Source organism: Sprattus sprattus (assembly GCF_963457725.1).
Source record: "Sprattus sprattus genome assembly, chromosome: 4".
Lineage (NCBI taxonomy): Eukaryota > Metazoa > Chordata > Actinopteri > Clupeiformes > Clupeidae > Sprattus > Sprattus sprattus.
Genome location: NC_137923.1, coordinates 34,123,665 through 34,151,641, shown reverse-complemented (window position 1 = coordinate 34,151,641; position 27,977 = coordinate 34,123,665). Strand labels below are relative to the sequence as shown.

General features: G+C 41.6%; 1 protein-coding gene across 3 annotated transcripts; it reads left to right on the top strand.

Moving 5' to 3' along the window:
* The first annotated feature begins 1,239 nt into the window (after window positions 1-1,239).
* On the top strand, window positions 1,240-20,286 carry asph (aspartate beta-hydroxylase). Of its 3 annotated transcripts, XM_080837065.1 has the most exons (12): window positions 1,275-1,414; window positions 2,839-2,861; window positions 6,038-6,199; window positions 7,491-7,559; window positions 10,670-10,708; window positions 12,981-13,052; window positions 13,911-13,979; window positions 14,648-15,511; window positions 15,641-15,709; window positions 16,915-16,965; window positions 17,304-17,348; window positions 17,956-20,286. In XM_080837065.1, exons 3-12 carry the CDS (start codon window positions 6,121-6,123, stop codon window positions 17,961-17,963), a joined length of 1,365 nt encoding a protein of 454 aa, XP_080693191.1. In that variant the 5' UTR covers window positions 1,275-1,414; window positions 2,839-2,861; window positions 6,038-6,120; the 3' UTR covers window positions 17,964-20,286. The 3 variants fall into 3 exon arrangements, with proteins under 3 accessions (XP_080693190.1, XP_080693191.1, XP_080693189.1); XM_080837064.1 differs by lacking the exon at window positions 2,839-2,861 and having other exon boundaries at window positions 1,240-1,414; XM_080837063.1 differs by lacking the exons at window positions 1,275-1,414; window positions 2,839-2,861 and adding an exon at window positions 5,078-5,258.
* The last annotated feature ends 7,691 nt before the right edge of the window (window positions 20,287-27,977 follow it).

The window sequence follows — 27,977 nt, the reverse complement described above, 5'->3', positions numbered from 1 at the left end:
TCGGACACAATGGACTTCTAAATTGACTCAAGATAACAACCTGTCATCACTAAGGAGATTACACTGCACAACCAACCTACACTTGATCACATCAAGAACTGAATGGGCATATTGATTAAGCCCCCAGTTAACTGAGATTATTAAAATGTATGAAACCATCCAGGATGGTCCATCTGATAACATTTGGCATTTTCTAGTCTGAACATGTGTGTTACTTTATTGTGAACCAGCTGTAACAATATCAACTATTGTGCTGCAACAACATATTGTAAGGTTCAAAGGAATTTTGGTATGACCTCTTTGTTTACTAAATCGGTTCCAAGTAGGCTAGGATAGTTTTGAAGCTACCCTTTTGGATCACCAAAAAAAAAGCTAAACTACGACCCTAAACGTTTCACAGCTGCCTCTTACAGTTGGCTATGTTTTGCTTGGCTAAAACCGGAAAATTCATAGTATATCAATGTGTCCTGGGAAAGCATTTATTTCATTGAACTGAGAGAATAGCTTTAAACACTTAATGTACGGCACAAAAGTGCCCTCGCCACTCACAAGAGAAAAGGGGAGGGGCCCTTCCTATGGATAAGATAGCCTGCTCTGTAACATACTGTTCTTTGTACAAAAAGTACGAAATTGCAACGTCGACACAACCCCCACCCTACATAGAACCACTGGGAATGCCAAGCGTTAAGAGAGGTCCACGAATACCCTATGATTATTCAGAAGAAAATATCCGTGAGATAAAGAACACCCTACGATTGGAAAATTAAACTGTAACTTATTGTCGAAATGTGCTCCTATATCGTCGTTTAAATTCAGATGTTAGCATATATCAGCGTTGAATGTCGGTGATGAGGCTATCACATGATAAATAGCCAATATTTCCAACAATATAAATGAATTTCGAATGCGGAACACAGAATCTAGTTTATTATCAAAAACTGTCAAAATCTTATGCCTGCGAGTGGCTCAAAACAGTGAATGTTACATAATAACTTGATCAGACTGTTGCAAAAACTGCAGGGCGCTCTCGCGATATATGCTGACTTCCATCTTGCCACGTTCCAGTATTGGAAATACAAGAGATAAAGGAGGCGGTTCCAACCTGTGGGCATCCACACGATTGAATAAGCCAACTACCTCTTTTTTGGATTGGTCGAGTTTTCCCTTTTCTCCACCCACAGATTTTTCGTAAGATTAACACTGGCTGTAGGCTGAGTCACTCAAAGCCGAACGGGTTGCTATGGGCATCGGTTTATGAAGGCAGAGGGATTTGATTTTAGAGTACTAAGGTTACGTGTATTTAACAATTTACAGTGAAATTCACTTCAATCGCATTTTGAGAACGAACGAATTGCAGACGAAATTGCAGGAAAAATGGCTCAGAAGAAAAATGCACGAGGGCACCTTAAAAAAGGTAGGTATTTCCATTTCTTTCAGGCCTATAGGCTGTAACATAGCATATGAGCAACCTTCACCAGTTCTAAAGGCCTCTGAAAGTTAATACAAATGTATGATTTTCCCACTTGTCGGTTTACACAACTAGCAAGCCTAAAAACAAGCCTCTCGATCCCCCTTAAAATACATTCGTGCTGTTTTTTATGCCCCACTACAATTGGCTAGTCGATTCGATGTAGCTTTTACCATTGTTGCTTCCTTGAAGCCAACTCTTAGACGAGAGGTATGTGTGTGTATGCTGTATCACCGTGGTTGTTATATTATGCAATGCATTATTTTATAAACTGTTAAGCTACGAATTTGCTTTAAAAGATCCCAATGTAATTGGTTACATTAAAACCGTCTGACTTTTTGAATTGAAATAGAATTGTGTATTGCATTGTTGCCTTAATGTTGCGTCCGTAGCAGTTCGCATGTGTAGGGGTAACTTTTGCTGCAGTTCATGGTGGACTGTTAAATTAGTAATAAAGTTACGAGCTCCGCGATTCCAATGCGACACATTCACTCTCAATCAGGTTTGGTGAATGCTCACGTGTCAACTTTGGGCAAACGGGGGAGGGGTTACACGTGGCTGGAATCATCTCGGTTTCAAATGAAGACCCCCGCAGATTAGCTTAAAACAAACAATTAGTCTTACTCTGTCTTACCTCTTCGACGAGAGAGAAAAGAAAATGTCTGCTATTGTAGGCTACTTAAAGGCCACAGTGGGAGGAAGTCTCTGCAGTTTTAACTTTGATCAAATGGTCTGTTATGTAATTAAGTAGCCTAGTGTAACAATCGGACCTGGGTCGATTGTACCGCATGTTGAACCTCTGCGAAATCACCCGAAGAAATCGCCTTTAGAGAAGTAGAAGTTTAGTTGGAAGTTTAGTCTAACTTCTCTTCCGAAGATCACCCCGCCCCCTTCTCCTTGTTGAATGTGGAGCCCCATGCAAAGAGCGTTAACCACGACAATAGCTTACATATGGGATATAGCCTACAACTTAGACTAAGGGCCAATATCGGCGTTCATGTGTATTTAAATAATGTGACACCTACGACCACACCATATATGCTAGGCTACGTTTAATAGTGTTGTCGCCTAGTACCGTTGGCCATGGTGGCCGTCAGGGACACGATGTTCATGTGTTATCGCATGACTTTCAGTGTGTGAAGGCTTAAGGGCAAGGCTACTTTATTGTGGCCCTGTATTCTGGTAACATAAAGCCTAAGCGTAAAGGCTACAATTATCACAGTGCTTCATGTACCTTTACAACAAGAACGTTTTTAACACTGAAAACATCTTGCATTACAAAATGCTGTTTCATTTCAGTGTTGAAGTATGATTGTATCCGATGTTGGTGAGTGATCTAAGTTGTCCTAATGTTTTTGAAAATCTTTCAGAATATTTGCTCTCAACTTTGAAGGTAGGCAATGTTTGTCGAATGCTGAAAATATGACATTATTTGAGTGCTTGCTTGTGTCACAACAAATTACCAAAGTTATTCGAAGTAAGTGTGTGTGTGTGTGTGTGTGTGTGTGTGTGTGTGTGTGTGTGTGTGTGTGTGTGTGTGTGTGTGTGTGTGTGTGTGTGTGTGTGTGTGTGTGTGTGTGTGTGTGTGTGTGTGTGTGTGTGTGTGTCAGTATGCTTTGAAGCTCAGTGACTCCAAGAGCTTGTACCAAACATGAATGAGTTGTTCGTCAGTATAGTAGGCTGAAGGCCTGTTATTATCTAATCAGTAAAATGAGATGACAAAATTACCTTTAACCTTTTAATGCATCTGCTAACACGTGTTTCCAGTGTTAAGAGACTCAGTTGTTCAGAACCAAACCTGACTTTTAAGCTTTTTTAGCAGTTTTTGTATTTGATTTCTAACATAAAAGTCACAAGGGATGGGCTATGAATGCAACCCCCACTACCATCTCACCATATGCTGATAAGATCAGTCACTCATGTGGGGCGTGGAGGAGGGCAGCTCCTCAGGACCATTGACCAATCAATGCTCCCCCTCACAGGTTGGAATGGGAACTGGTGTCTAAACATTGGAAAGGAGAGTAGTGGTTTCACAGTGAGCGCCACACGCCAGGGTCTCCTGAGGAATGTCATTGTTGTCAGCCTCACCTCTGCTGCAGCTGTGCACCCCAGTATGCTGTTGTGTTCATCATCGATATTTAATTGTCCGTAGCTCTCTGCACTTTCAAAGGAATTGTTTAAAATTGTTAGGGGTATTGTATAGTATGAAATGATATGCCTACTTTTAGAGTATAACTGTTAAAGCGCATTTGAGGCTTGATGATGTTCAATCAGGCAATGGAGGGACCTGTTCTTGTACAGATTCCAAATATCAAACCAATAAAAGCGCAGCAAAGTTGAATTCTTGCGAGATCTACATGGACCTCAGTGATTTTCTTTTGATATGTTGTATGCTGCCTCTAAAATCTGATAGTAGAAGAACTGAAGACTAGTTTTAAGGCCAGGCAAGACTAAGCGGATTTTCATACTTTCCGGAAAGTATCTTGACAAACTGGCCTCCTGGCCAGATAAATCTGCCATTTGGAGCGTTACTTTCCGTCAAGGTTAGAATCCCCTCTCCAGAGTGGGAAGGTTGCAATCTACCCTGCTATCAGGGCCTGTCTGGCCGCAAATCGGGTTTGAATCCGCGAATCTGATGACATAATTATCCCACGTGAATGCTGGAAGCTGTCAAGTAGTCACGTACATCTTCCCAATCGCAATAAAAACAAAAAAATGTAAGTCTTCTGTTCTGTTTATGGCTGGCAAACAACGATCTAAGAAGGGCACGTTTTATTCACTGAGTTACCAAAGCAGTCTTCTTTATGGGGACTAATTTACACTGCACTGAATTACACAACTAATATTACTAGATACATATAATAGTGGACATTACACTAGGCAACATGGATCTCATTCATATCTCATCCATTCGAAATCTTAGCAGGATTGAACACATCTTTATTACAGCGTATCAACATAAGAACAGAACATAGCTAAATCTCCGCTTAGCGTGCTAATCACTACTAATAGCACTAGAAGGTAGCCCAAAATGTGGTATTTAATACACACGATCTATCACAGTAGCAACTTCATGAAAACCCTTACTTTCATTAGGTATGCACATAATGCATCACATACAGGTCGAACAATGATGATTTAAGCATAGGAAATGTATAAGGCACAGTATGGTCAACTACTTGGCGACAAACTGAACTGTCACCAACTTAACTAGTTGTAACTTGTCGTCTTCTGCTACGAGTCTTCTTCTCCATTTCCGGTAGCACCCTTCACAGCGCCACCAACAGGCCTTGCATATGTACTACAGCATATTCACCAGTTTCAATGGGTGTGTGTGGCCGTAGAACAGCGCAGCACAGCTTTGTCTGGCCGCGATTGACTAACCCCGACTACGTTCCGGAAAGTATGAAAATCCGCTTAGTCTGGCCTTAGACAAGGCCCCCCCCCACACACACACACACACACACACCCATCTCTCGGGGCACCCTATCAGCAGCTAAGAACAGTGCTTTGGGCATGGCCTGGACTTGTGCCCATTCCATACGAGAGGCTCAATGTATTCTGGCCTGTCAAGTTGGCAGCTCTAAAAATAATCAGTTGGTCAGCTAGGTTCCCGTATCAAGTTTGCTTGCTTTCTCTGTGAACAAAAAGACTGGGGCAGCTGTTGTTGCACATGGGTTCAGGACCGTAACGATACTGGTAACCGTCTCCCCCCTGTCCTGTGCTTCTGACTGCGGTGCAAGGATGGGTGAGCCCAAGGTTGAAGTGACTGAACTGATAGAGGACACAGGTAGATAAGTATGACTGAGGTGGGGAGATGTAGGCTATGTGATGTGTGCTAGGGTTGGAACTACCGAGGCTAAGGTGATATGATCTATTCTTGGTGTGTTCATTGTAGAGAAAATGTTCAGATGCTGATGTAAAGTCTTCAGTGAAAATAATTTTAAATTAACATCAAGGTAATTGCTGACTTATTGACAAGTATTGTCAAGTATTGTCAGAACCAAGGTTGTTGACACCAGCAGGTGGCTTGCGTGTGTGTGTGTGCGGAGTTTGTGTGTGTGCGCGTGCACATGTAGGCTATGTATGGTGACGAGGACACAGACTGAAGTTAAAGGTTTGACCTAGAGATGGTAGCAAGCTCAACACCTGTTCATTCTACTCTAAGCCACTAACTCCCATATAAGAAAATAGTCTTGTCATAACTTCATGTAGAGTGTCAGCAACCCCAAGAATAACTATACACTTTAGCCTTTGCTGTGTGTGTGTGTGTGTGTGAGTGAGAGAGAGAAAAAAAGAATAGCTATACTCTTTAGTCTTGTGCGTGTTACGAGCGCGCAAGAAAGCCAGAGACTGGTTGACTGACCTTGCTTACTTTTATCACAGCTTTGCATTGTTTTGAGTTTGAAGAGAAACTAACTGAGATATTCTGGAGATGGACATTGTGGTGTAATATGGTCATCTCTCTTTGATTGTGGTTTGCATTGAAGTTTGTGTTTGTGTGGCACTCTACCTTCTTATTCCTGTTTTTCACTTGTGTAATTGGGACTGAATGATTTGATTTACTAGGACCAGAGGCCAAGCAGCAGCCGGGGAACAAGAATGGGAAGAAGTCCGATGGAGCTGGGTCCACATCCTTCTTTACCTGGTTCATGGTGTTGGCTCTCCTTGGTGTCTGGACCTCTGTAGCAGTGGTCTACTTTGACTTGGTTGACTATCAGGGTGTCATTGGTAAGTTTGGCCCTTAATTATAGACCTATTAGTGATCGTTTTGGTATGGCTGTGTTTGAGCTCAACAACAATGTATCTCAAGTGTTTGGATGTGAATTTCCTATTCTGTGTAAGATATCAATCCAGCCCATGACTGTCTCTCTTTAATTGAATTGTAATTTTGTTTTGTAATCTTTGGTTAATCTTGCATGCAGCCAAGGCAAAGGACTTGCACCATAATCTTTCAGAGGGTTTGAAAGGTATGATGATTGTCCGAACAATCAAATCCATTATCATAATTCCCACACTTTCATACCACCACCCTTTGGGGGGAAAATCGAGTATGGACTCACACACTGTAGAATGCACTCGTCTATTTGGATTTTCACTTTATTAAGGTGATCTATGCAGTTCTGTCTCTGCGGCAGCTAAATTTCATACCTCCCAGTCCAAATAAGATTGGGGGCAGTTATTCACAAGGTTTGTCCACCCCTACCTCTATTCCCTTTACAGAAGAAACCAAAAAATGTGGCCAAGATGTTAGACGATAAAAAGGCTACATGTAGCCTGAAAACATTTGTGGTCGAAAGAGATCTAGGAGACACTTAGTGTCCCCATCACAATCAATTGATATTAATATGTATCATTGACTTGGTCAAAGCAGTTGATTATTAATATGTATCATTTACTTGGTCAAAGCTGTTGATATGAATATGTATTATTTACTTGGTCAAATCAGTTGATATTAATATGTATCATTGACTTGGTCAAATCAATTGAATTCATATTTATCATTGCAATTATTTCTCATTTTAAGATTTCAGACATCCCACAAATTTAATCCACCACACACTGAAACTTAGAAACTTCATAAAAATCATGTCACCCAGTGAAATTAAATATGTTCCTGTAGCACTTACATTACAAGCCCATCTCCATCAAAAAAAATGTCTTCAAAATGAAAATATTTGAAGTGATTAGTCAGTCATGTGGTAAGACCCAGGCTAGGCTTGTTTCTATATCAATTGTTCAGTCAGTGTGTGTTCCAATAGTACTGTAATTGTTATTCCACAAAGGCTATATGAATTTCCCTTTAAACCCATTAACCTAATCACATGTGAATGTTTAAGATACTAATCCTTGTTTGAATGCCAAAATGATATTGTCACTTGATGGGATTTTCCAGATTGTTGTCCTTGTGCCATTCTATTGCCTGAGTAGAGCCGCCCTCTGATGCACACAGATGGAAGCTCCCATAAAGTGTACAAGGAAGTTGAAAAAAAACTAAATCCATGTCCAATTACTTCACTAGGCAAACTTGTGTCCTACGATGCTGACGGTGATGGTGACTTTGATGTGGAGGACGCCAAAGTGCTGCTAGGCAAGTTGAATTAACTTTGCATGTTTTTTGCATGACTGATACAGACTTTTGATGACTTCTGTTCCCTGACACTAAGCACAATCCAGATTGGTAGTTGAATGGTGCCTGAGCATGACATGACATGATGGTTCATCCACATGCCATTCTATTATGGGACCAAGTGGATGGGGTGCAACAGTTGAATCGTTAACCCGTAAAACAACACTGGCTGGAGATCATGTCATTGTGCAGTATACAAAATATCCCCTTGCAAGATGTTTTAGCATTATTGCATACACGTATGGCAGGAGTATGACAAGAATTGAACCCAAAGGAATAAGTAGCAATGTTTTGCATGTTCCCTTACTCCTTATCCTCATAATTTGGCCTATTATCCTTATTAGGCAGCAATCATTTCCTTTTTCTTGTAACATTACTTAAAAATGCTGCTCCTGTACTGTTTTTCCCATCTCTCTTTCTCTCTCTTTCTCCCTCTCTCTCTCTCCCTCTTACCTGTTCTTCCTCCTTTTCCTGTTTTTCCTCTGCGTGTGTGTGTGTGCGCGTGTGCGTGTGTGTATGTATGTGCGTGTGTGCATAGGGCTGACCAAAGATGGCAGCAAAGAAAACTCAGACTCCCTCGAGGAGGTCCTCGATATTTTAGCGGAGGAAGGCTCTGATTGGTTTCAAGGCTTCTTCACCCTCCTTTATGATGTAATGAGTCCCTTTGAGCCCGTAGAGGACGAGGAGGCTGAGGCGGCGGCGGAGGATGCTGCTGCTGGCGCGTCACAGACTGAAGGGGTTCAGGGCCAAAAAACATGTGTCATTTTAGGCCTTCAAAATCAGTGACCGCATCCTTGATGTTTCCTTTTTCAACGATCAGGACAGTAATGCTTAAAAGTGCAAGAGGCATCTACTTTTAAGTTGCATAATGAACATATTTGAAGGGAACAAAGAACTTAGAGTACGATTCCCCAAAAAGACTCGACGACAATGCCATTTTGTTTTTTGCACAGTGTGTGAAATAATCCTATCCTCCTTCCTTTTTTGTAACGGCTGCAATTCTTTTGCACACATTTCTTTCCATAGTCAAGACGAGATTTTTTTTGTAGAATGGATAACCAATGCACCACATCTCACTGCTATGTCATGTTTCCCAAAACACTTTCTTTAGAGAATGCTGAAATCAATATATATATATATATATATATATATATATATATATATTTGTTTCAGTTGTTCAGGTACACACATTAATGCTTCCCTCATCTGTGTTGAGTCAGTATGAACTGTCTTTTTTATATTTAGCCATACCATCTAGCTTGGTGCCAGTTCAGAATTGAATACTAAAAAAAAAGGAAATGGACAGTACCAGTGCTATATGAAAGGAGTGTAGTTGGAAATGGTTGTTCATAATAGTTCCAATAGAGATCTGGAGTATTTCATTTCTTGGCATTTTCACCAGATCCTCTCTAGTTGTGATCAGCACATCGTGAATGGGATAAAGCTAATTGTTAGTGTGATGACTTGGAAGAGACCAGTTGCAAGAAATGAAATGTATCTTCTGAACATGAAACCTCTCCCAATGCAAAGTCTTCTCCTGAACCCCAGATCTCTGTAACGGTCAACAGCGGCTCTTAGTCACCTGCAATGAAAACACCACATTCTTGGTTAAAGTAAATATTTGTTTGTGTGTATGTGTGTCTACATATGATCTTGAACAGAAATGAGCAGACGTTTTTAGCATGCGTGACGACTTCGTGTCTTCCATCTTCAGGTAAATCTGGGTTGTAATGGGAGGTTTCTCCAAAGGTGAAAGGAACTGATAGGGGCCCTTTCTCTTGTGAGCTTTTCACTTGCTCATTAGTCCTTACACAAAGGCAGGCTGAGATTGTACCTCTTGTGATGCTAAGAAGAGATGGTCCCGTCCCGTCCCCCTGTTTGTTTGAAATGTCTTTGTGCAGGCATGCTGGCAAAATGTGTTTATTCAGTTACACTCCGGTCTATTGAAACGGTTTAAGTTTATTTATTCAGTACTTTAGTTGGACATGGAGTTGCACAATTGAAAGGTAAATTAGTTTGTTCAGTTGTCTTGTTTATTTAAATTCGGTATTGTGTTTTATCTTGCTTGAATGCTGTCATAACCTTTCTAAGACTAAGCAGAGGTTCTAGCCTTAGGGAATGGAACATTTCAGAGACCCTTGGGATATTTTTCAAGCAAAAGCAATTAGGGATCCAAATCTGGTTCTTGTAATTCTGGTTCTTTTTCTTTTAGAACATTATTGTTAAGACAGTCTACCCAAAATACAAGGTAGATTACAGCTGGAATTGTAGGCTGTAGGGCAGAACTTTGCTTAAAGTCTGTAACTTCTGCTTGCTCGGGAGTTGAACATGAAATTGTGCAAAGCTTATATTAGCTGAATACTTGGATAACCATCCCAAGGCCTCTTTTTGGCAAGTACATAACCAAACCAATATTCCTTATTTAAAAGGTATAGTCTGTAAATCTCTAAAAAGGTTGTTGATATTTCTGTACAACAGGCAATAAAATTCTGCCCATCTCCTCTTTGCTCCTGAAGCAATGTGCTGATTGGCTGAGCCACGTTTTCCCCATTTCTAGAGCCAGAATTGTAAAGCAACACCTGAGCTTTCTTTTCTGTGGATGAACACCCAAGCAGACACACATTTCTAGAGTCAGAATTGTATAGCAGCACCTGAGCTTTTCTTTGTAATGATGTTTTCAGAATGAACTGAAGGAAGAGTCCAAAGTTTACATATCAGAACATACTTGGTGGCCCCTTGCTATGTTTACCCATTGTTTACATATGCATCAGTAACGTGTTAATTTATTTATTTGATAATCAATAAATAGAATAGAAGCACTTTGTATCTAGAGTAACTAATTGTATTTCAAAACCAGGTCTCCTAAGTACATCATGTAACTTGTCAAGGTTAAGGTTTGACAATGGGTTTAGTCTGCAATGGGCTCTGTAAACCAGAGACAATTTCATTGTTTTGGCTCTAGAAATTAGATTGGATTCATTTCAAATTATTGAGGCATGTATGTTTTAAGTCATTGTATTCATAGTGGTCTGAGCTCTCAAAACTGTCAACGATTATCTTTTCACTATTAGATGAACCAGGAAACATAGCCAAGAAACAAGGCAAACAAGGTACCTTTGCTGCATATGCTCTGGAAGTGGTTTTCAGAACTTAATGTTTTTCAGTGGCTTACTACTTTGAAGGTTGAGATTGCCAAACTAAGGTTTGCTCCAGTTGGTGTGCACTAGCTGCATGATGTAGAGTTGGCTGGGCTTTTGAATTTCTTGACATAATTCTCTTTGTGTTGCCATAATCCTAACAGTATTCAAATTAACAATGACTTTGGTTTATTTTGAAGTTTCATGTCATGGGCAACTTTTGATTGACACTGGGATTACCGGTCTGTCATGTCCTAACAACTGACCCAAACTTTGAACTTTTGGTAATTCATCAAATGTCAGCTTTTGTGAATTCGTAGTGGGTATTTCAGAAGGTATATAATAGAGGTTTGGGGAAAATTCTCAAGAATGTATTGTTAGATTTCTGTCTAACAATGTGGAAGATGGAAGCTAGGTTAGTCCTGAGCTGTTGCTGCTGATGGTAATGCTAAAGTTTGCCATGTAGGTCCTGTTGGTAGGTCACTATCTATATTTCAAAGGTAGATTTTTGATTTCTTTACGTTTCGGGGCTAGGTTTAGAGTATACATTAGAGGTTGAACAAGGTTGTGTTAATGCAATATCTTAGCCAACTGACGGGCATATTCTAAATATCTGAAAAGATATGAATAGAAATGGCTAGAATTGCCATGCATTGTGTGATTGATTTTGAATTTGGTGGAGTGCATAACGTGTATCTTTTGGTGAACTAAAATCAAAATGACGCTAAGTGATTTCAGTTAACTAAACTCTAATGATGCCGAGTGATTTTGAGTTGCTTGTGTGGTGTAAATCTCACACTTTCAGTGTTCTTGGTTCTTGCACCCTCCAGACCACTCTATGGCCAAAGACGTGGGAACAAGATTGAGAGAGGCTCTGAAAATGCAGCTGACGCTCATCCATGAGCGTGTAGAGGCCAAAAAGATAGCCAAGATGGCACTCGCTGAGGTTAGAAACATCCTAGCCAAGGAGCAAGAGGAGAAGTTAATGGACCAGAAGACAGACGAGGCACAGGCTAAGGCCTGGGAGAGAATGGAGGCCCGTTTAAAGGAGTCAGACGTGAGGGTAGAGAGGGAGAAGGAGAAGGATAGGGAGGACCTGACAGAGAGAGAAGAGGTGACAAAGCCAATCAAAGAAGATGATGAGGGAAGAGAGAAGAAAATATCTGTGCCAAAAGGGGAATTGGATGGGAAGAGTGTAGAGATGGAAGCAAAAACTGTCAAAAGTAAGGGCCATTCAAAGTCCAGAAAGAAGCCAAGCAAGTCCTTTGTTTAGGAGATAAGTTCCTGGTGGATCGGCGCTATGATGTGCTGGAGCAATCTAGGAATATCTTGAGGAAAAGTAGGAAGAAATCACTCCCAAAGGAATGTGCCGATGTCTGTCGGCATAGGGAGAAATTAAGTGTACAGGAAATCCAATGATCAGATTTGATTGTTTTTAGTTAGGTTTTTTGAAGTTCTTATTTTTGTTTTCCCAACATTGTCAATCTTTCAGGTCCTTAACGATTAGCACAAATATCCATCATCTTCACTCCTGTTTTTACTTGACATTTGAGTCTCACTTAACTACATCAATCACTATATAAGGATAAGAATTCTGTCGAGCGTTAATAAACCTGATTAAATCTGGATGCGAAAAATGCTGTCGTACTGATAACTGTAGTAATAATGCATTGTGGTATCCAACAGCAGAAAACTAGCTATGAATACATTTTGTGTGTGTGTGTGTGTGTGTGTGTGTGTGTACGACTGGAACCAGAATTTCCTGTCAACTTTCCTTTCCTTCACATGCACACATTTAAGGCACTCCCTCTTTACAATACAACTCACACAAGAACAAAAGTGAATCAAGTCTCTCTTAGGGGTCCAAGGTTGAAGATACGGGTGGACCCTTTGTTCATGTTGTTCATTAAAGTTGCAGTTGCAAAAGTTGTGCAGGTGTCTTGGTAATATTACTGTGTTGGGTTTTGCTATTTTAGATTGATTATTTGGGGGGGGGGGGGGGGTGTAGGAGGCAATAAACCTGCCTTTGCCAATAATTTCTTAATTGTTAGGAAAAAAAGTAAAGTGAACTGATCAACTAATACGTAATGTGTAAGTGTAAGCCACATGTTTCATCTCCACATCAAGTTGAGAAGATTTCCTTTAGATTTTTGTCATATAACTGGTTGGACACCCTTAAAAGATGTTTAAAAGACTACATTTTAACATTCAAGTTAACCTTCACACCCACCTATGTAACACTTAGGATTGAAAGATAGACTTACTGCCGTGGTGGAGCCAGCTAAGGAAGAGGCACCCGCCGCACCTGTGGAACAAGGTATGTCACTCAAATATGAAGGCAGAATCTAAAACCCAGCTAACATGAATACATCCTCAAATCCAACACATGTAGTATAAAAATGAACTGGATGCACACATTAATTCTGAACTGTGAGTAGTTTGGCAAGGTTAGATGTTATGGATGTTGAAAGGTGCAAATGCAGAGTGCATATATGATGCTGAATATTCCACAAATTAGGGATTCAATTCCAGTTTCATTCCATTTGCTTAAGGTATTGTGGAGGGGGCAGGTTGGTTATGTTGGTTCTGATGAGCAATCAAAACAGTGACCGTTACTCCACATTAAGTGCCCTACAATAAGATCTACGGCCTGCTTAGTTGCAGACGTGTTCCATCCATATGTGCAGCAGCTTTAATTATACACAACTGATATGTAGAACAGAAAAGCTAAAGTGTCTAGAAGTCTGCAAGCACAACTACCTTTTAATGCAGCACAAACCTTTGCATCATGTTCTGTCCCATAGCTTTTGACCTGACCTTGGTCTTTCATGGTGATTGCTCCACATGCTATCCTCAGCCCTTATCTAGTTTATTATTAACTATGTACATGCAGATAGTGTGTAGAATGTGTGCACCTGTGATGCAGAATCAGTTTCCCTGTATCTGAGACTTGAAACATTAGTGAGCCCCACATCCGCCATGCAGATAAGCTGGTCTTTCAACATAGCGAAGGTTGTGCAAGCATCGCTATATGTTCCCACATCTATCTGGCCCTGTTGGGAAATACATGCAGTCTCCTGCCCCCTTCTGGTGTGCACTGCAGTAGCAGGTCTTTGTTCCTGGTAAAGTATTATACTTCAGCATTTATGCAAAAACTCCCTCTCCTTACCAATAGAGCCAGAGCCGGAACCTGTTGAGGAGGAGGAGGAGGCAGCAGAAGAGGAGGCTGTTCCCCCTCCAGAAGGTGAGTGGGCAGTCTGTTAGTGCTGTAGAAGAACATGTTTAATGACTTCTTTTTCTTTTTCTGTGTGAAGCTCATTTATTGATGTAGGTTGTGTGCTATTTGGCATAGCTGCCTAGATTAAAGCTGTATCTATCATGTTGTCAAACTCAAAAAAGGTCTTGATAATGATACGTTGAGCGGGTTTTAGGTTTGTGTCTTGTTTGGTAACAAGCAATTAACCTTTTAAAATGTTTACCAAACCAAAGAAGATGACAGAATAAGAGTTGCAGATTGGCTTATTGTTAGATATTGTATGTCCCCTATATTTGAAATAGCATGGCATTTATTAATCCAGCTGGTGGAAAAACCAACCTCTGGACTGATCAAGCCAGACTCATTGTGTACTCTGGGAATTGATCCCAGCCGTAGAAGTCGTCAAATGGGATGTCTAATGGTTGAAGAGAGATTTTTGATTGACTTATTTTCAACACAATTAAAAACATTGTCATATTCTTCAACTAATATACCTATTTTTTGTATTAATTAAAACTGCTGTTTAAATAAAAAAATCTTAAGATTCATAAAATCCTCTAGATGGTTATACAATTTCATTCAATGAGTTAAGATTATTCGCCATTTTAAGTTGTGGCTTCAAATCTTTGACGGTTGACATTTTTGACTAATTATAGAGCCAGAGGTTCTGGAGGAGCCTGAGCAAGAAGTTGTAGAGGTGCCAGAAGTTGTGGAAGAGGTGGCTGTGGAGCTAGAAGAGGAGCCTGAAATTATTGAAGAGGAAGTAGAGGTTCCAGAGGAGGAACCCGAGGTCCTGGAGGAGGAACAAGAGCTTGCAGAAGAAGAGCTGGAAGTAGAGGCTGCTCCTGAAGTGGAGGCTGAGGCCGTCACCACAGAAGAAGTTGTTGAGGAGCCAGTGGAGGAACCAGTTGCAGATGCAGCAGCCACAGAGGAAGCTGTTGAAGAACCCCAAGAGGAAGAGGCTTCTCCGGAGGAGGAGGCTGTCCCAGAAGAGGAAGAGGCTGTCGCAGTTGAGGAAGAGGCTGTCGCAGTTGAGGAAGAGGCTGTCGCAGTTGAGGAAGAGGCTGTCGCAGTTGAGGAAGAGGCTGCCGCAGTAGAGGAAGAGGCTGCTTCTGAGGAAGAGGCTGCCCCAGAAGAGGAAGAAGCTGTCGCAGTAGAGGAGGAGGCTGCCCCAGAAGAGGCAGAGGCTGTCGCAGTAGAGGCAGAGGCTGTCGCAGTTGAGGAAGAGGCTGTCGCCGTAGAGGAGAAGGTCGTCCCAGTTGAAGAAGAGGCTGCTGCTGTGGAGGAGGAGGAGGCTGCAGCAGATGAGACCATTGAACAAGCTGAACCTCTAGAAGAGGCTGTTGAGGAGGAAGCACCTCTAGAAGAGGCTGTTGAGGAGGAAGCACCTGTAGAAGAGGCTGTTGAGGAGGCAGCACCTGTAGAGGAGGCTGTTGAGGAGGTAGCACCTGTAGAAGATGACGTCGAAGAGTTTGTTGGTGAAGAGCTTTCGGAAGAAGAGGCAGAGGCCGACCAATCAGGTTAGATTAACTCCTATTTGTTTTGGATTGTGAAATCTAAATGTCTTATATATTTTTGAAAAGTGCAAAGCAGATTGTTATCTTTTATATGACTGTCCTCATTCCTAAGGCAATCTGTGTATTTTGCAGAGGACACAATAGAAGAGATGGCCCAAGATGAAGCCTTGGTGCCAGAATCTGAACCTGCAGAGGAAGCAGGTTGGCATAATACACACGCACACGCACGCATGTATCGCAAGATGGGAGTCCTGCAATTTAACCATCAAAACAACAAATAGCCTACACCCCTATTAATTAATTGATTCCATGTTAAAAAATTGAAAAATATTTATAAAAGTATTATCCAAGTTACTATTTATTCATACCTTGCAATCTTGCCACTTTTGATCACGTCAATTGAAAGTATAGCCACCTTTCGTTGTTAATCCCCCCCCTGGACTCGAATCGGCATCTGGCATAGAATCCATCAAATGTGCACCCTTTTCCTTGATCTGTTCCTTATGCTGCGATAGCTGAATAACGGTGCAAACCCATGACACCGTTATGAGCGATGCGATTTCTAAACCCCATGCATTTCAACGGGAGCCAATCGATTGTGACGTAGACCACCGTTTTGGGAAACTAGAACACGCCCACTAAAAGCGATGGAAGCGTATTGGTCGCTGTCATGGGTTTGCACCGTAAGGGCCTTTATGAGCTTCACTTTGGGGTCCAGTCCTTTACCTTCTGGGACTTGTCAGTGTTCAAGTAGCATACAAATCTTCATCTGCTTCCAAGGAGTGATATCCATGGCCTCTCACATGCACTGGGTTAAATGCTGAGTGGATGAAACGATAAGGCTGAGGTTAAGATTGATATAGCATCATCCAGGCAGTAGTATTAAGTCACACATGTACAGTACAGCTGCATCAAAACTCGGCCTGAAGAAGGCTTGAACACTAAAAATAAACACCCAAAAATAAATGTCCTAGTAAAAACAGGCAGGATTCAGGAATAAAAAATAATGATTGAAATATGCAAACATAATGAATTGGCACAAGGTGTAGATTGCATTAGAAAAATGCACAATTGCAAACTATGTTACAACTAGTTGTCTGTTTTGGGGTGTGGGTGTAAAAGTGAATTACACTCTGAAACTGTGGAGGTCGCCAAATTGCAAAAAACGTCCTGCATAATGGGGATTTTCTCGGATGCCTGTGTGTCTGAGCCAATGGCCCCTTAAGTCCTTAAGAATTTGACATCCATCTATGGGTTATATATATGACGCATGTGTATCTGTAAATATGGTGGGCATTTCATTGTGCATGGCACTGTACAGAGCATGCTCAATTTATAAAAGAGAAGGCAATATCTTACTACTTTGTGAATCCAGTTGATGTGACTTTGGTTGTTTTCTATTGTAGAGGAGGAGATGGCCGCTGAAGTAGAAGAAGATGTTACAGAAGACGTAATGGGTGGGTGTACTAGGAGTCCTATGCAAGTCTGACTACACATATGTAGTCTGCAGGCTTACACTTCCATACTCAACATGCAGTCTTTAGGCCTACACTTCCATACTCAATATGTAGTCTGTAGGCCTACACTTCCATACTCAGTATGTAGTCTGTAGACCTACACTTCCATACTCAACCAGGGCTGGATGAAATGCCTCCATTTAAAGTAAAGTCAAGTAATATTTAAGCACTACACAGAAAATGCATAAATGTTTCTATTCTTTACCCAAGATCTTCTGAATTTGATACTGACTTGACTGAATGTAACTACGTTTTTAAAATGCTGTTTCTTTCCATAGAGGAGTTTGAGCAGCCAGAGGAACAGATTGAAGATGAGCCCTCAGGTACAGTCACCCGTTTGAAAGTGTTGCATGGAGAAGTTTGTTCTGTTCTGTGTGGCATAGATATACCTGTGCCACTCTAGGAGTGGGCTGGTTCCTGGCTGGTTGTGCTTGGCCTTGGAGAGTTTTAGAGAGGAGGTCTCCTCAGAAGCCCTGAGTTGCTTAACTGCCTTGAATCATTACAGTTCACCTGTACAAAAAAACAATAGTTTTTTAATGTTTCTTCAGATTCTTTGTCCATGTTTTGCAGTATGAAAATCTGGTGGATAAGTGGTTCTTTTCTGTCTGAGTTTGGATATTGATAGTCGTACAGGCTGAATCCTGAGCTACACAGGCTTAATGTTAGCTAGCTATTTGTGTTTTTTAAGTCACTTTTGAAATATGTCTGTTTAGAACTCTTGGAACTCTTGTGAGGTCATTCTAAGCATGACTGTGTCACTGTTCTGAACCCTCTCTCTCTCTGCTATAGCTGTGGTTGTAAGGCTCCTGCAAAACCATGTGGCGTCGTAGCATTCATTTTTTTAGATTTGCAATGTCAACTAAAACAATCTGAAATAGTAGCTGGCAGCAAGCATGAATGTGACTTGATATGTTATGTGTTTGTGTGTAGAAACGTAAAGCTGGGGTTCCTGCTGAGGGGCGGAGGGCGTGAGGACCTGTCCACATCACATTCCACTGAACCTGAGCAGAGCAGCTGCCCATTCCCATCCCACCATCAACACAACAAGTGGAGGAGCAAGAGGAGTGCTGTTAAATGTTCTTGGATAAATAATTTCTATTCTGTTTTAGGGGGTGGCATTTGTTTTTTGGATACTTCACAATTCTTTGAGGGTTTTTTGTTTTATATTTCATTAGTTTTCTTTGGTTTTGTTTAGTTTGCTGTTTCCTAACATGTTTTTTTTTTCCAAGGAACTTTCACCGATACTGTAGTTAAGCAACATTCCCTTCAGACAGTTTTTTGTATTTTTGATGGTAGAACGTTTTTCTGTTTTCTTTCCTGTGTATACGGCAGAGGTACATGTCGCTTTGCTCTTTCTGTTCTTCACATTATCACCCAAATGAGCCAAGTCTCACTTTGGAATGTTAAACCAAGGTTTGTCCGTTTAATGTGAAGCTACTATGCAAAGCTGCACTGATCTTCAGCAGTGATGTTTTTGTATTACCAGTATGTACTGAGTCTACACTTCATGTTGATGCATATCAAAGGCATGTTTATGCTGGCAGGTAAACTTGGATGTTTCTTCAGGTTTTCTGTGTATGAGGGTGTATGTACTGGTTTGTGTACAAGAGTGTAAGCATAATATTTTGCTGAACAATCATTTCTGAGGCATAAGTGTGTGTATGTGTGTGTGTGTGTGTGTATGTATGGGTTGGAGAGTAAGACCCCCTTTTTTCTGTGATTTGAGTCTCATTTTTTTCACCACCCCTCTAGATCCTTCTACAGCCTTTTTCAATTCTGGTTGTTTGATGTACATACTGAAAAAACTGAACACGGCTATTTCTTGTTGAATGTGCTCTTTCCTATGCTAAGCTATTACATTGGCTATCAAAGAGCCCATTATCTGTTTGTTACCTCTTTATCTGTTCTCACTCAATTGACCTTTATCTCTCATGACATGTTGAATATACCACTGCTCTGACTTAGGGTGAGGATGGATATAGAGACCCAACTGTACCTCTTACATGGTGGGCCTGTTCAAGGCCATGCTTTTGTGCTTTGGAGCCACACACTCGACTACCCCCAACTGTCTGAGTTTGATCCCAACTCTGGATGAGAGAGTGAGAGAGAGATATGTGGTTCTCATGGGACGTCTGTATGGTTATGGGCTTATGTTGAAGTTGACCATTTTAATGGGCTACCTAGGTTTGCATTCAGGAGTGACCATCTATGTAAGATCAATATAGCCATCTTGTGTAAACTATCTAACAGTAAGACCGTGAGTTGACAACATGAATGTTCCCTCTCGACTGTGTTGTAAACACCCTCCGTGTACAGCAGTGTTGAATTCATTTGTCTTGTGTATGTTAGTTTTGGTACTGCATGTTTGCTTTCCTTTAAGAAAAATGGAATTACAAGACCTCCAAAAAGAGGTGCTGTAAAGATGTAGAAGAGAATGTCAGCTCAGTTGCTCTTAAATCTCTACAAAAGTAGAAATCCACTTATGTGTTCTGTGTTTTTTTTTTTATTTTCAGCATCAGGTGTGTTTTAAGTTCACACCAGGCTACTTGGAGGGACTAATGTTATATTGACCTAAAACTCATTTGGTTAGTGTCTGCTAGCCACTGAAGTGTGTTTGCTGTGGTTTCAGGCGTGATCTCCGCTCATGTGTTAGCATTCTGTCTACATTGGGTTTGGATGGGGCCTACCAGAATACATGATGTCTGTGTGATAGACACATGGAACTACTGCATTGCAAAATCTCTTCCAAGGAATAAACAGTTGATTCATAACAGAAGATAAGATTTTAACAATTTTTAGGAATTTTCAGTTTTTCTATTGCAATAGAACATTTTCTATTCAACACTTTTAAAAGTCTGTGAATTTTTAACGTGGTGTTTCATTTTACATACGACAAAGAAAGATGGGTCTGTTTTAGATTTTTAAACTTGGGGAAAACATTTTCCTTTTAATTGTATAAAAAAAGTGTTAATTTTTCAAAGCCATATGTGAAAAGGTGGTGTTTAGCAGAGTAGAATGGATGATGCTACAAGGGAAACCCATTACACAACTAGCAATAACATAGTCTCCCGCGGACGTAATCTTTATTGCAGCCATATTTGAACAGGAGTCTTACTCAATAAGCTCCCCATTTCCCTGTGTCAGAGGTTTACATAGAATCCTGCTGTATAGGCTGACCAATTTTAAGTTATTGTGAATTTTACACATTTGTCACAATTGTAAATTTCTGTTTAAGTACTGCAATAAAGGTTTGGGACAACAGTGTTCTTATTGTGCTGTGTTACTGACTTATTTTATAAGTGACTTTTTCAAAAAAGATTCTCATGAAGTGTATGAAGAAACCTTATTGATAAGTCTCTTTTTGCACATTCTGCTTAACTATTGTGCTGTTACTGCCTGTGCACACTTTTGTGATGCATGTTATTGGAGTCAAAAAGTACACTGGAAAAGGATTCTGTCTTCGGAGTACCATGCCATCAATGGGGGTTTTGGGTTAACTTTTGTGATGGGATCAATTCTCATTCAGATGTGACAGTATGACGGTTTGTCTTTTTAGTAGAATAATGTATGAAATATATAGAAACGAAAACAGATGGTTGTAATAGTTTGTAGATAGTTGTAACAAATGCACTGGTGGTGCATGAAATAGAACACACTTGGTGTTGGAATTAGGCTTGAGGTAAAGGTGTTGAGTTGAAGCATCCAGCAGAGGTCGCTGTTAGCCTGTGAAGAAAACCTACGAATTTGGTACATTCGGTTTTGAGTTGTTAAAAGCCAAATGCATACGATATCCCTGGTTATTTCCTTAATCATTTCACTCTAATTTCAGATTCCCAGTGTTTTAAATCAAACTGAATTGGTGCTAATGTTGTCCTAGATAGTGTAGTGTGTACAGGTTCAACAGATAAGTGCCAACCGGTTTCTGAGTTTCTGCTGGCTGTCAACACATTCAAAGCCAAACTGGTCCATTTGTCCAATAAACAACGTCTGAGAGTATCAAATTCATTGCGCTAATGTTTGTGGCAGAAAAGGGGAGGTATCGGATGTTAAATAGGTTCTTGCAAACAGATAATAATGTGAGAGTGAATAATGTCCTCAAACTGAAAACAGCGGGGTGATATTACAAAATGAATAGTACTTCTGAAGACACTTTACATGGTTAAAAGTTGTCCTTTGTTTACAGCCTCCTTATTTTTTTGGGAAACTTGCATTCCTGCACAATAATTGTTTGGGATATTTGAAAACGGGAAGATGGTTATCCACGTGGACACTCAGCTTGGGCTTGCTGTGGCGAGCCTCCATGCCTTCTGCAGGAGGAGCAGCAAGACCACTCACTGCTCTGCTGTGTCCCTTTCAGTGATAGCACACATCCCCCAACCTCCATTACTCATCCATGGCTAGTGTGGGAGACATGGAAGGGGGCCTGAGTGCTGCTCTGTGTGTTTGTGTGTGTGTGTGTGTGTGTGTGTGTGTGGGGGGGGGGGGGGGGGGGGGTGGGGGGTGGGGGGGGGGGGTGGTGGGGATGTGTGTTTGTGTGGGGGTGCTCTTTTGTCCTGGGCAGTGATGCGGCTAATCTGAAGACCTGTGATGGACGTCTCAGGCAGCATGTGGGCTACCGGACCCCACCTCCCTGCTCAGCTCAGCCCAGCTCAGAGTGGAGTGGGGGATGGGGACAGAGATGGCGTGAGAGGGCGGAAAGGGGGATGGGAGCAGAGAGAGGAGGAGAGAAGAAGGGGGAGGGGGAAGGTCATTAGTCAACGGTGGGGGGAGATAAAGGAGGCAGCAGGATGCAGTGCAACACTTTACAGCCCCTCTGGCTTACTCCATTGTCCTCTCCTGGCCTCAAAGACTGAGGATTCACTGTTAAGTTTATAATCTTTTTGGTGCTTCCAGCTTTTGTCACGCGCTTGCAAATGCTAAGTGCGGGTGCTGGGCAGGTTGGGAGAAGACTGTGGGATTGTAATGAGCAGTTGTTTCTGCGTATGTTTGTGAAATTGAGTGTCTGTGTGTGTGAGACTTCTCAGGAATGTTCTTTTGTTTTCATATTCTAATGTTTGTAGCCCCATTCAGCCTCTCTGTCTGAATCTGGGTTTCTCCCATTGCCAGACAGAGACGATACTAGGCCAGGGAAGCATAGACAGCTAAGTCCAACTAATTCCTGTGACTGAATGGTGTGGTCACTGCAGAAGGCTGACTGGAGCCAGCATCTTCACAGCGCTTTGGATCCAGAGCAGAGCAGCACTGCAGGCTGTGAGTGGCCATGAGGGATCCATGAGGGGTCCACTGAGTTGCCAAGAGGGGTCCAGATCCATGAGGGGTCCAGATCCACTCTCCCTGGAAGGGACTGTCGTCTCTTCAGGATGACAGAGGGAAAAGAGCAAAAGAAGGCCGATATGTCCAGACCCTGTGCAGGGCTGACTCCAGTAGAGGAACAGGTCTTGTGAGTAAGACCAACAGTCTGGAGAGAGACCATTAGCAGACAAACAATGGCCAAAAACCACATGCAGAACATTTACCCAGTTCAAACAACAGAACAGTCATGTATGTCCCTGACTACAATACAAAAATACATTTTTTCTTTATCAATTATGTATGTTTCTCCCAATATAAATTATATTATGGTTTATTATATTTCAAAATCTGTGGTTGAGTTCACACTTCTTTTTTTCAAAATGGGGTAATTTCAGGTTCCAATTTGTATTTCAGCTAGATATGATCCCAAACTATAGAAAGGCTGAATCTACCAGTCCGTCTATCTCTAAAGGGATGATCATCAAAGACAACTGAAATATTAGCATGACTCCCACCCAAGGGAAGCCTGGCCTGCCTGGGCTAATTTCCTAAAATACAAAAAATGAAATACAAGTATTTCATAATTACTGAATGTTGTATTGTACCATATCCTACTGCGTGTTTGAATACATAAGCCAAATCAGAATGAAGTCATTATTCAATGAGGCGTGTCCCTTAGGATTGCTCTTAATTAGTTTTTTTCTAAGTTCTCCCAGGGGGTTTATACTTATCTGTAACTAATAATTCTTAAACACTCGTTATTAAAAGGATTATTGTGCGACAATCATGTTGTATAAAAGGCTACACAGTAATTAGATTAAACACCCATCCTGCTAAATGTTTCTAAAGGTGCCCTAAGGAATAGCAGCTGCACACATGCCTCTCCTTGTGTGCTTTGGTCTGCTCTCAAGTGGAACATAGTGGCTATCGACAGAAAGAAATGGCCTGTGCTTATTCATGTGCTGCCTCCTGCCCTCAACAGCATCTTTAAGATGGACCAGAAAGAGAGAAAGATTTATGACAGGATCAGTTCTGCATCTGCATTTAGGACTTCTCTAGTGCGCCCAACCCCCAACAACTATATGCTTCACAATCAGAAGCTCAATAGTGGCACAACTAAAGGCGGCTGCTTGCTTCAGCGTTGGGGTTAATTGTTGCGCAAAATTTACTCAGTGCAGTTCATGCTCCCAAAGGTTGCACGTGTTGTCATGAGCCTGCCATTTGCTTGGCAGATAGAAAGCTGTTTCCCTAACAGAAAGTCTGAAGCTTGAAGTTCTTTTCAAACCTTTGCTTGAGTAGCACTGTTAAACTGAGCAGACATGCAGACTACATTTTAGTAATCTCATCACGTAACATTCGTTTTCTAAAAACAATCACATAGTATTGCATGTTTTACTGTGGTAGAAAATACGTTAGCTTAATGCTAACGTATATGGGAAATCCTATAGAGACCGCGCTAGGTATTAGCATCAATTCATTCACGTTAATGTTTTTGTATGAGCCTGACATTTGCTCTGCAGATAGATAACAGGTTCCCTAACAGAAAGTCTGAAGCTTGAAGTTCTTTTCAAACCTTTACTTGGGAAGCACTGTAAAACTGAGTAGACATGCAGAATATTTTAGTAACCTCATCTCCTAACATTCGTTGATAGAATGCAGGCTGCGAGGCTCGCGTAAAGGCTGATTCATGCTTCCTTACGTAAGCGTAAGCGCAAGCGCAAGAGGCCGCGCAAGCCCCTTGCGCGACCCTTGCGCGACTTCTTACGTCTTGCGTGCGTCGGCCCCTTTTTCTAGACTTGCGTCATTTTTTACGTAAGGCCTTACGCGAGCCTCGCAGCCTGCATTCTATCAACGAATGATACGAGATGAGGTTACTAAAATATTCTGCATGTCTACTCAGTTTTACAGTGCTTCCCAAGTAAAGGTTTGAAAAGAACTTCAAGCTTCAGACTTTCTGTTAGGGAACCTGTTATCTATCTGCAGAGCAAATGTCAGGCTCATACAAAAACATTAACGTGAATTACTTGATGCTAATACCTAGCGCGGTGTCTATAGGATTTTCCATATACGTTAGCATTAAGCTAACGTATTTTCTACCACAGTAAAACATGCAATACTATGTGATTGTTTTTAGAAAACGAATGTTACGAGATGAGATTACTCAAATGTAGTCTGCATGTCTGCTCAGTTTAACAGTGCTACCCAAGCAAAGGTTTGAAAAGAACTTCAAGCTTCAGACTTTCTGTTAGGGAAACAGCTTTCTATCTGCCAGGCAAATGGCAGGCTCATGACAACACGCGCAACCTTTGGGAGCATGAACTGCACCGAGTAAATTTTGCGCAACCGTTAACCCCCAACGCTGTAGCAAGCAGCCGCCTTAAGACCTTACGTAAAAAATGACGCAAGTCTAGAAAAAAGGGCCGACGCACGCAAGACGTGAAAAGTCGCGCAAGGGTCGCGCAAGGGGCTTGCGCGGCCTCTTGCGCTTGCGCTTACGTCTCTGAGCATAAATCACCCTTAAAGAGGCACAGGCCAACTTGGGGCATACTTGGCATACTATGATATGACTGGAATGCAACTAAGAATAGAATATACTACTGCAGTAACAGACCTAGCTCAATGGACTACTGCAGATACAGACCTAGTTCAATGGCCTACTGCAGTAACATACCTAACTCAATGGACTACTGAAGTGGCGTATCTAACCCTATTTTGATATATATTTTCAAGAGATTTCGTTAGTTTTAGCTGCTAGCATACCGTAAGTGAATAGCTATTGATCTGTCGTGCTGCTTTAACATGTTCACCTTAAGACCCAAGTAACTGAAAGTTAGACTTTGAGTTAGTGAAAAGCTCTGTTCTTTTTCCAGGGGAGTGGCTACTAATTAGTCAACTAACAATTTCCTTTACTTTCACTTTCAGAGGGCTATGGTTGGAGACATCTCTGTAAATGCCATGATAACCTTGTCCGGGAAGTCCCGCCCCTCTTCTTCCGGCCAATTTCATTTTGCCTCCAAAGTCGTATATGTATATGCCAGGTTGGTGCGGAATTGTAAGGATCCTTGGAGCCAATCACAAACTGGCTATTGGCTACCTGGCGCGCATTGGCGGATTTAAACTAACCACGACTACGTAACAAAATAGTTGTGTTCAACGGGTTTTTCAAAAACCTATAACGAATATCAGTTTTTTCCGTTTACATGAGCACTAGAATAACCAGATAGTCTAACTACAAAACCCGATAATAATCTGTTTTTATAGTGTGCATCTAAACGCCCTCAATGATTCAATTGAAAAAGAGCTGCAAAGTACGTCACCTGTATCGTTGGTCTGACTGGTTAAAGGAGTGTCCAATTACGTGACTGAAGTGGACCGCCATTGCGTAGTTCGCCAGACTAAAGGCTGATTTATGCTCAGAGACGTAAGCGCAAGTGCAAGAGGCCGCGCTAGCCCCTTGCGCGACTTTTCACGTCTTGCGTGCGTCGGCCCCTTTTTCTAGACTTGCGTAATTTTTTACGTAAGGTCTTACGCGAGCCTCGCAGCCTGCATTCTATCAACGAATGTTACGAGATGAGGTTACTAAAATATTCTGCATGTCTACTCAGTTTTACAGTGCTTCCCGAGTAAAGGTTTGAAAAGAACTTCAAGCTTCAGACTTTCTGTTAGGGAACCTGTTATCTATCTGCGGAGCAAATGTCAGGCTCATACAAAAACATTAACGTGAATTAATTGATGCTAATACCTAGCGCGGTCTCTATAGGATTCCCCATATATTTTCTACCACAGTAAAACATGCAATACTATGTGATTGTTTTTAGAAAACGAATGTTACGTGATGAGATTACTAAAATGTAGTCTGCATGTCTGCTCAGTTTAACAGTGCTACTCAAGCAAAGGTTTGAAAAGAACTTCAAGCTTCAGACTTTCTGTTAGGGAAACAGCTTTCTATCTGCCAAGCAAATGGCAGGCTCATGACAACACGCGCAACCTTTGGGAGCATGAACTGCACTGAGTAAATTTTGCGCAACAATTAACCCCAACGCTGAAGCAAACAGCCGCCTTAAAGCTTGGTTTATGCTCAGAGGCGTAAGCGTAAGCGCAAGCACAAGAGGCCGCGCAAGCCCCTTGCGCGACTTTTCACGTCTTGCGTGCGTCGGCCCCTTTTTATAGACTTGCGCCATTTTACGCCAGCCTATTGTTCTGGCGGTGAATTGCTTGGCAACACCCCCAACGCAACACGTAAGCACCTAGCAATTCATGCGCAGAACCAAGCAAGGGCCTTTACTGAGCAAATTAAATGCAGTGAAGGGTCCGTATCAGCCATGTAGATAGGTGTCTTAGTCAACCAAAACTGTATGAAGAAAAGGACGAAACACTCAGGTTGACAGTGCAACTTCGCTCTTTGGTCCCCAAATGTCGGACATCTTCAAAGAATTCCCAGACTTAAATTAAAAAGCATTTCAGCCACTCCTGTTTAAGTCGTTCTGTGTTGTGTAGTCCTTTGAACAAGGCAATATTTACTTAAGCCACTTAACAGTGGAGAACTCAAGTGGCACAATGGCCTCCAGAAAAGGCATCTTCCCAGAGGACCCAGAGTATGAGCCATGTTTACAGTTAGGGTTCTGTGGTTCTCCACAAGCCTGGCACTTCTCCCCTGACAAACTTCACGTCCCAAACTCAGCATACATGCCTGTGAAGTGTCAGTAACCAAAGCCTTACACAATCAAGACAAAATAAACATTCATTTTAAAACTAAGAATTTAACAGGAAGACTATGAGAAAGCGAATCATTTAGAAAATGACTACATGACCCCAAGATGAGAAGTATCCTTTGATTTCCCATTTATTTATTATGGGCAAAGCTCACATCCACGGGACAAAAATAATACAAATCCATGCCGAGCGCACACAAGACCTATGGATTTCACAAGCCACTTCATCAGAAAGTGCCATTAGAAAGGATGTCTGTTAGGGGGTGGGGTGGGCTGAGGTGGGGACCTCCTCTTGTTTCAGGCGTTAGACTCATAATGGCTGCTCACTGGAGCGCACACACAGCCCCTGCCATGTCCTCTTGTCCTGTCGGAGCGTGTTACATCAGCCGCTCCACGGGAGTGATGGTGTTTATGATGACTGGAGTAAACAAGCCTGTCTGCCGGGCCCCACCTCCCTCTCACATTTGGCTCTTTGTTGCCAGCAGTGTCCACAACAGGCACTTTGGATACCATTTTAAAATATTCACTGACACACAGGTAACATAATGCTACTTAGTGACTAACAGCTGAAGGAGATATACTAATCACAGAATACCAATCTTAAGAGCTAACATGTTGGTCCAAATGTCAGCTCTCAACGTCAGCTAAGAAATACAGAAGCTTACAGCATTATAACAGTGACATGACTTATGCAACAAACAGGTTATATTGTCAGCCATTTTGATTTCTGTTTCACCACAGATTGTTAATCTTTGAGCTCATCAGTCAATCAAATTACACCCCTCTCTCCCATGCTTCTGAAGCACTGTGTTTATGGCTCGGGCCAAGCCAGTTTGTTTCCTATTCCTAGAGCCAGGACTGTGTACCAACACCAGAATCTTTCAGCATGAACACTGAAGGGACAGGTAGAGGACCATGAGGAGCAATTTTCTGAATTTGCCAAATACT

Bases quoted from the DNA above. Each gene is read 5' to 3' on its own strand.
- asph (XM_080837063.1), top strand. From the start codon at position 5,213: ATGGGTGAGCCCAAGGTTGAAGTGACTGAACTGATAGAGGACACAG. The intron at 10,709-12,980 runs GTACCTTTGCTG...TGTAACACTTAG, and splicing joins CAAGAAACAAGGCAAACAAG to GATTGAAAGATAGACTTACT. The intron at 16,966-17,303 runs GTGGGTGTACTA...TTCTTTCCATAG, and splicing joins TGTTACAGAAGACGTAATGG to AGGAGTTTGAGCAGCCAGAG.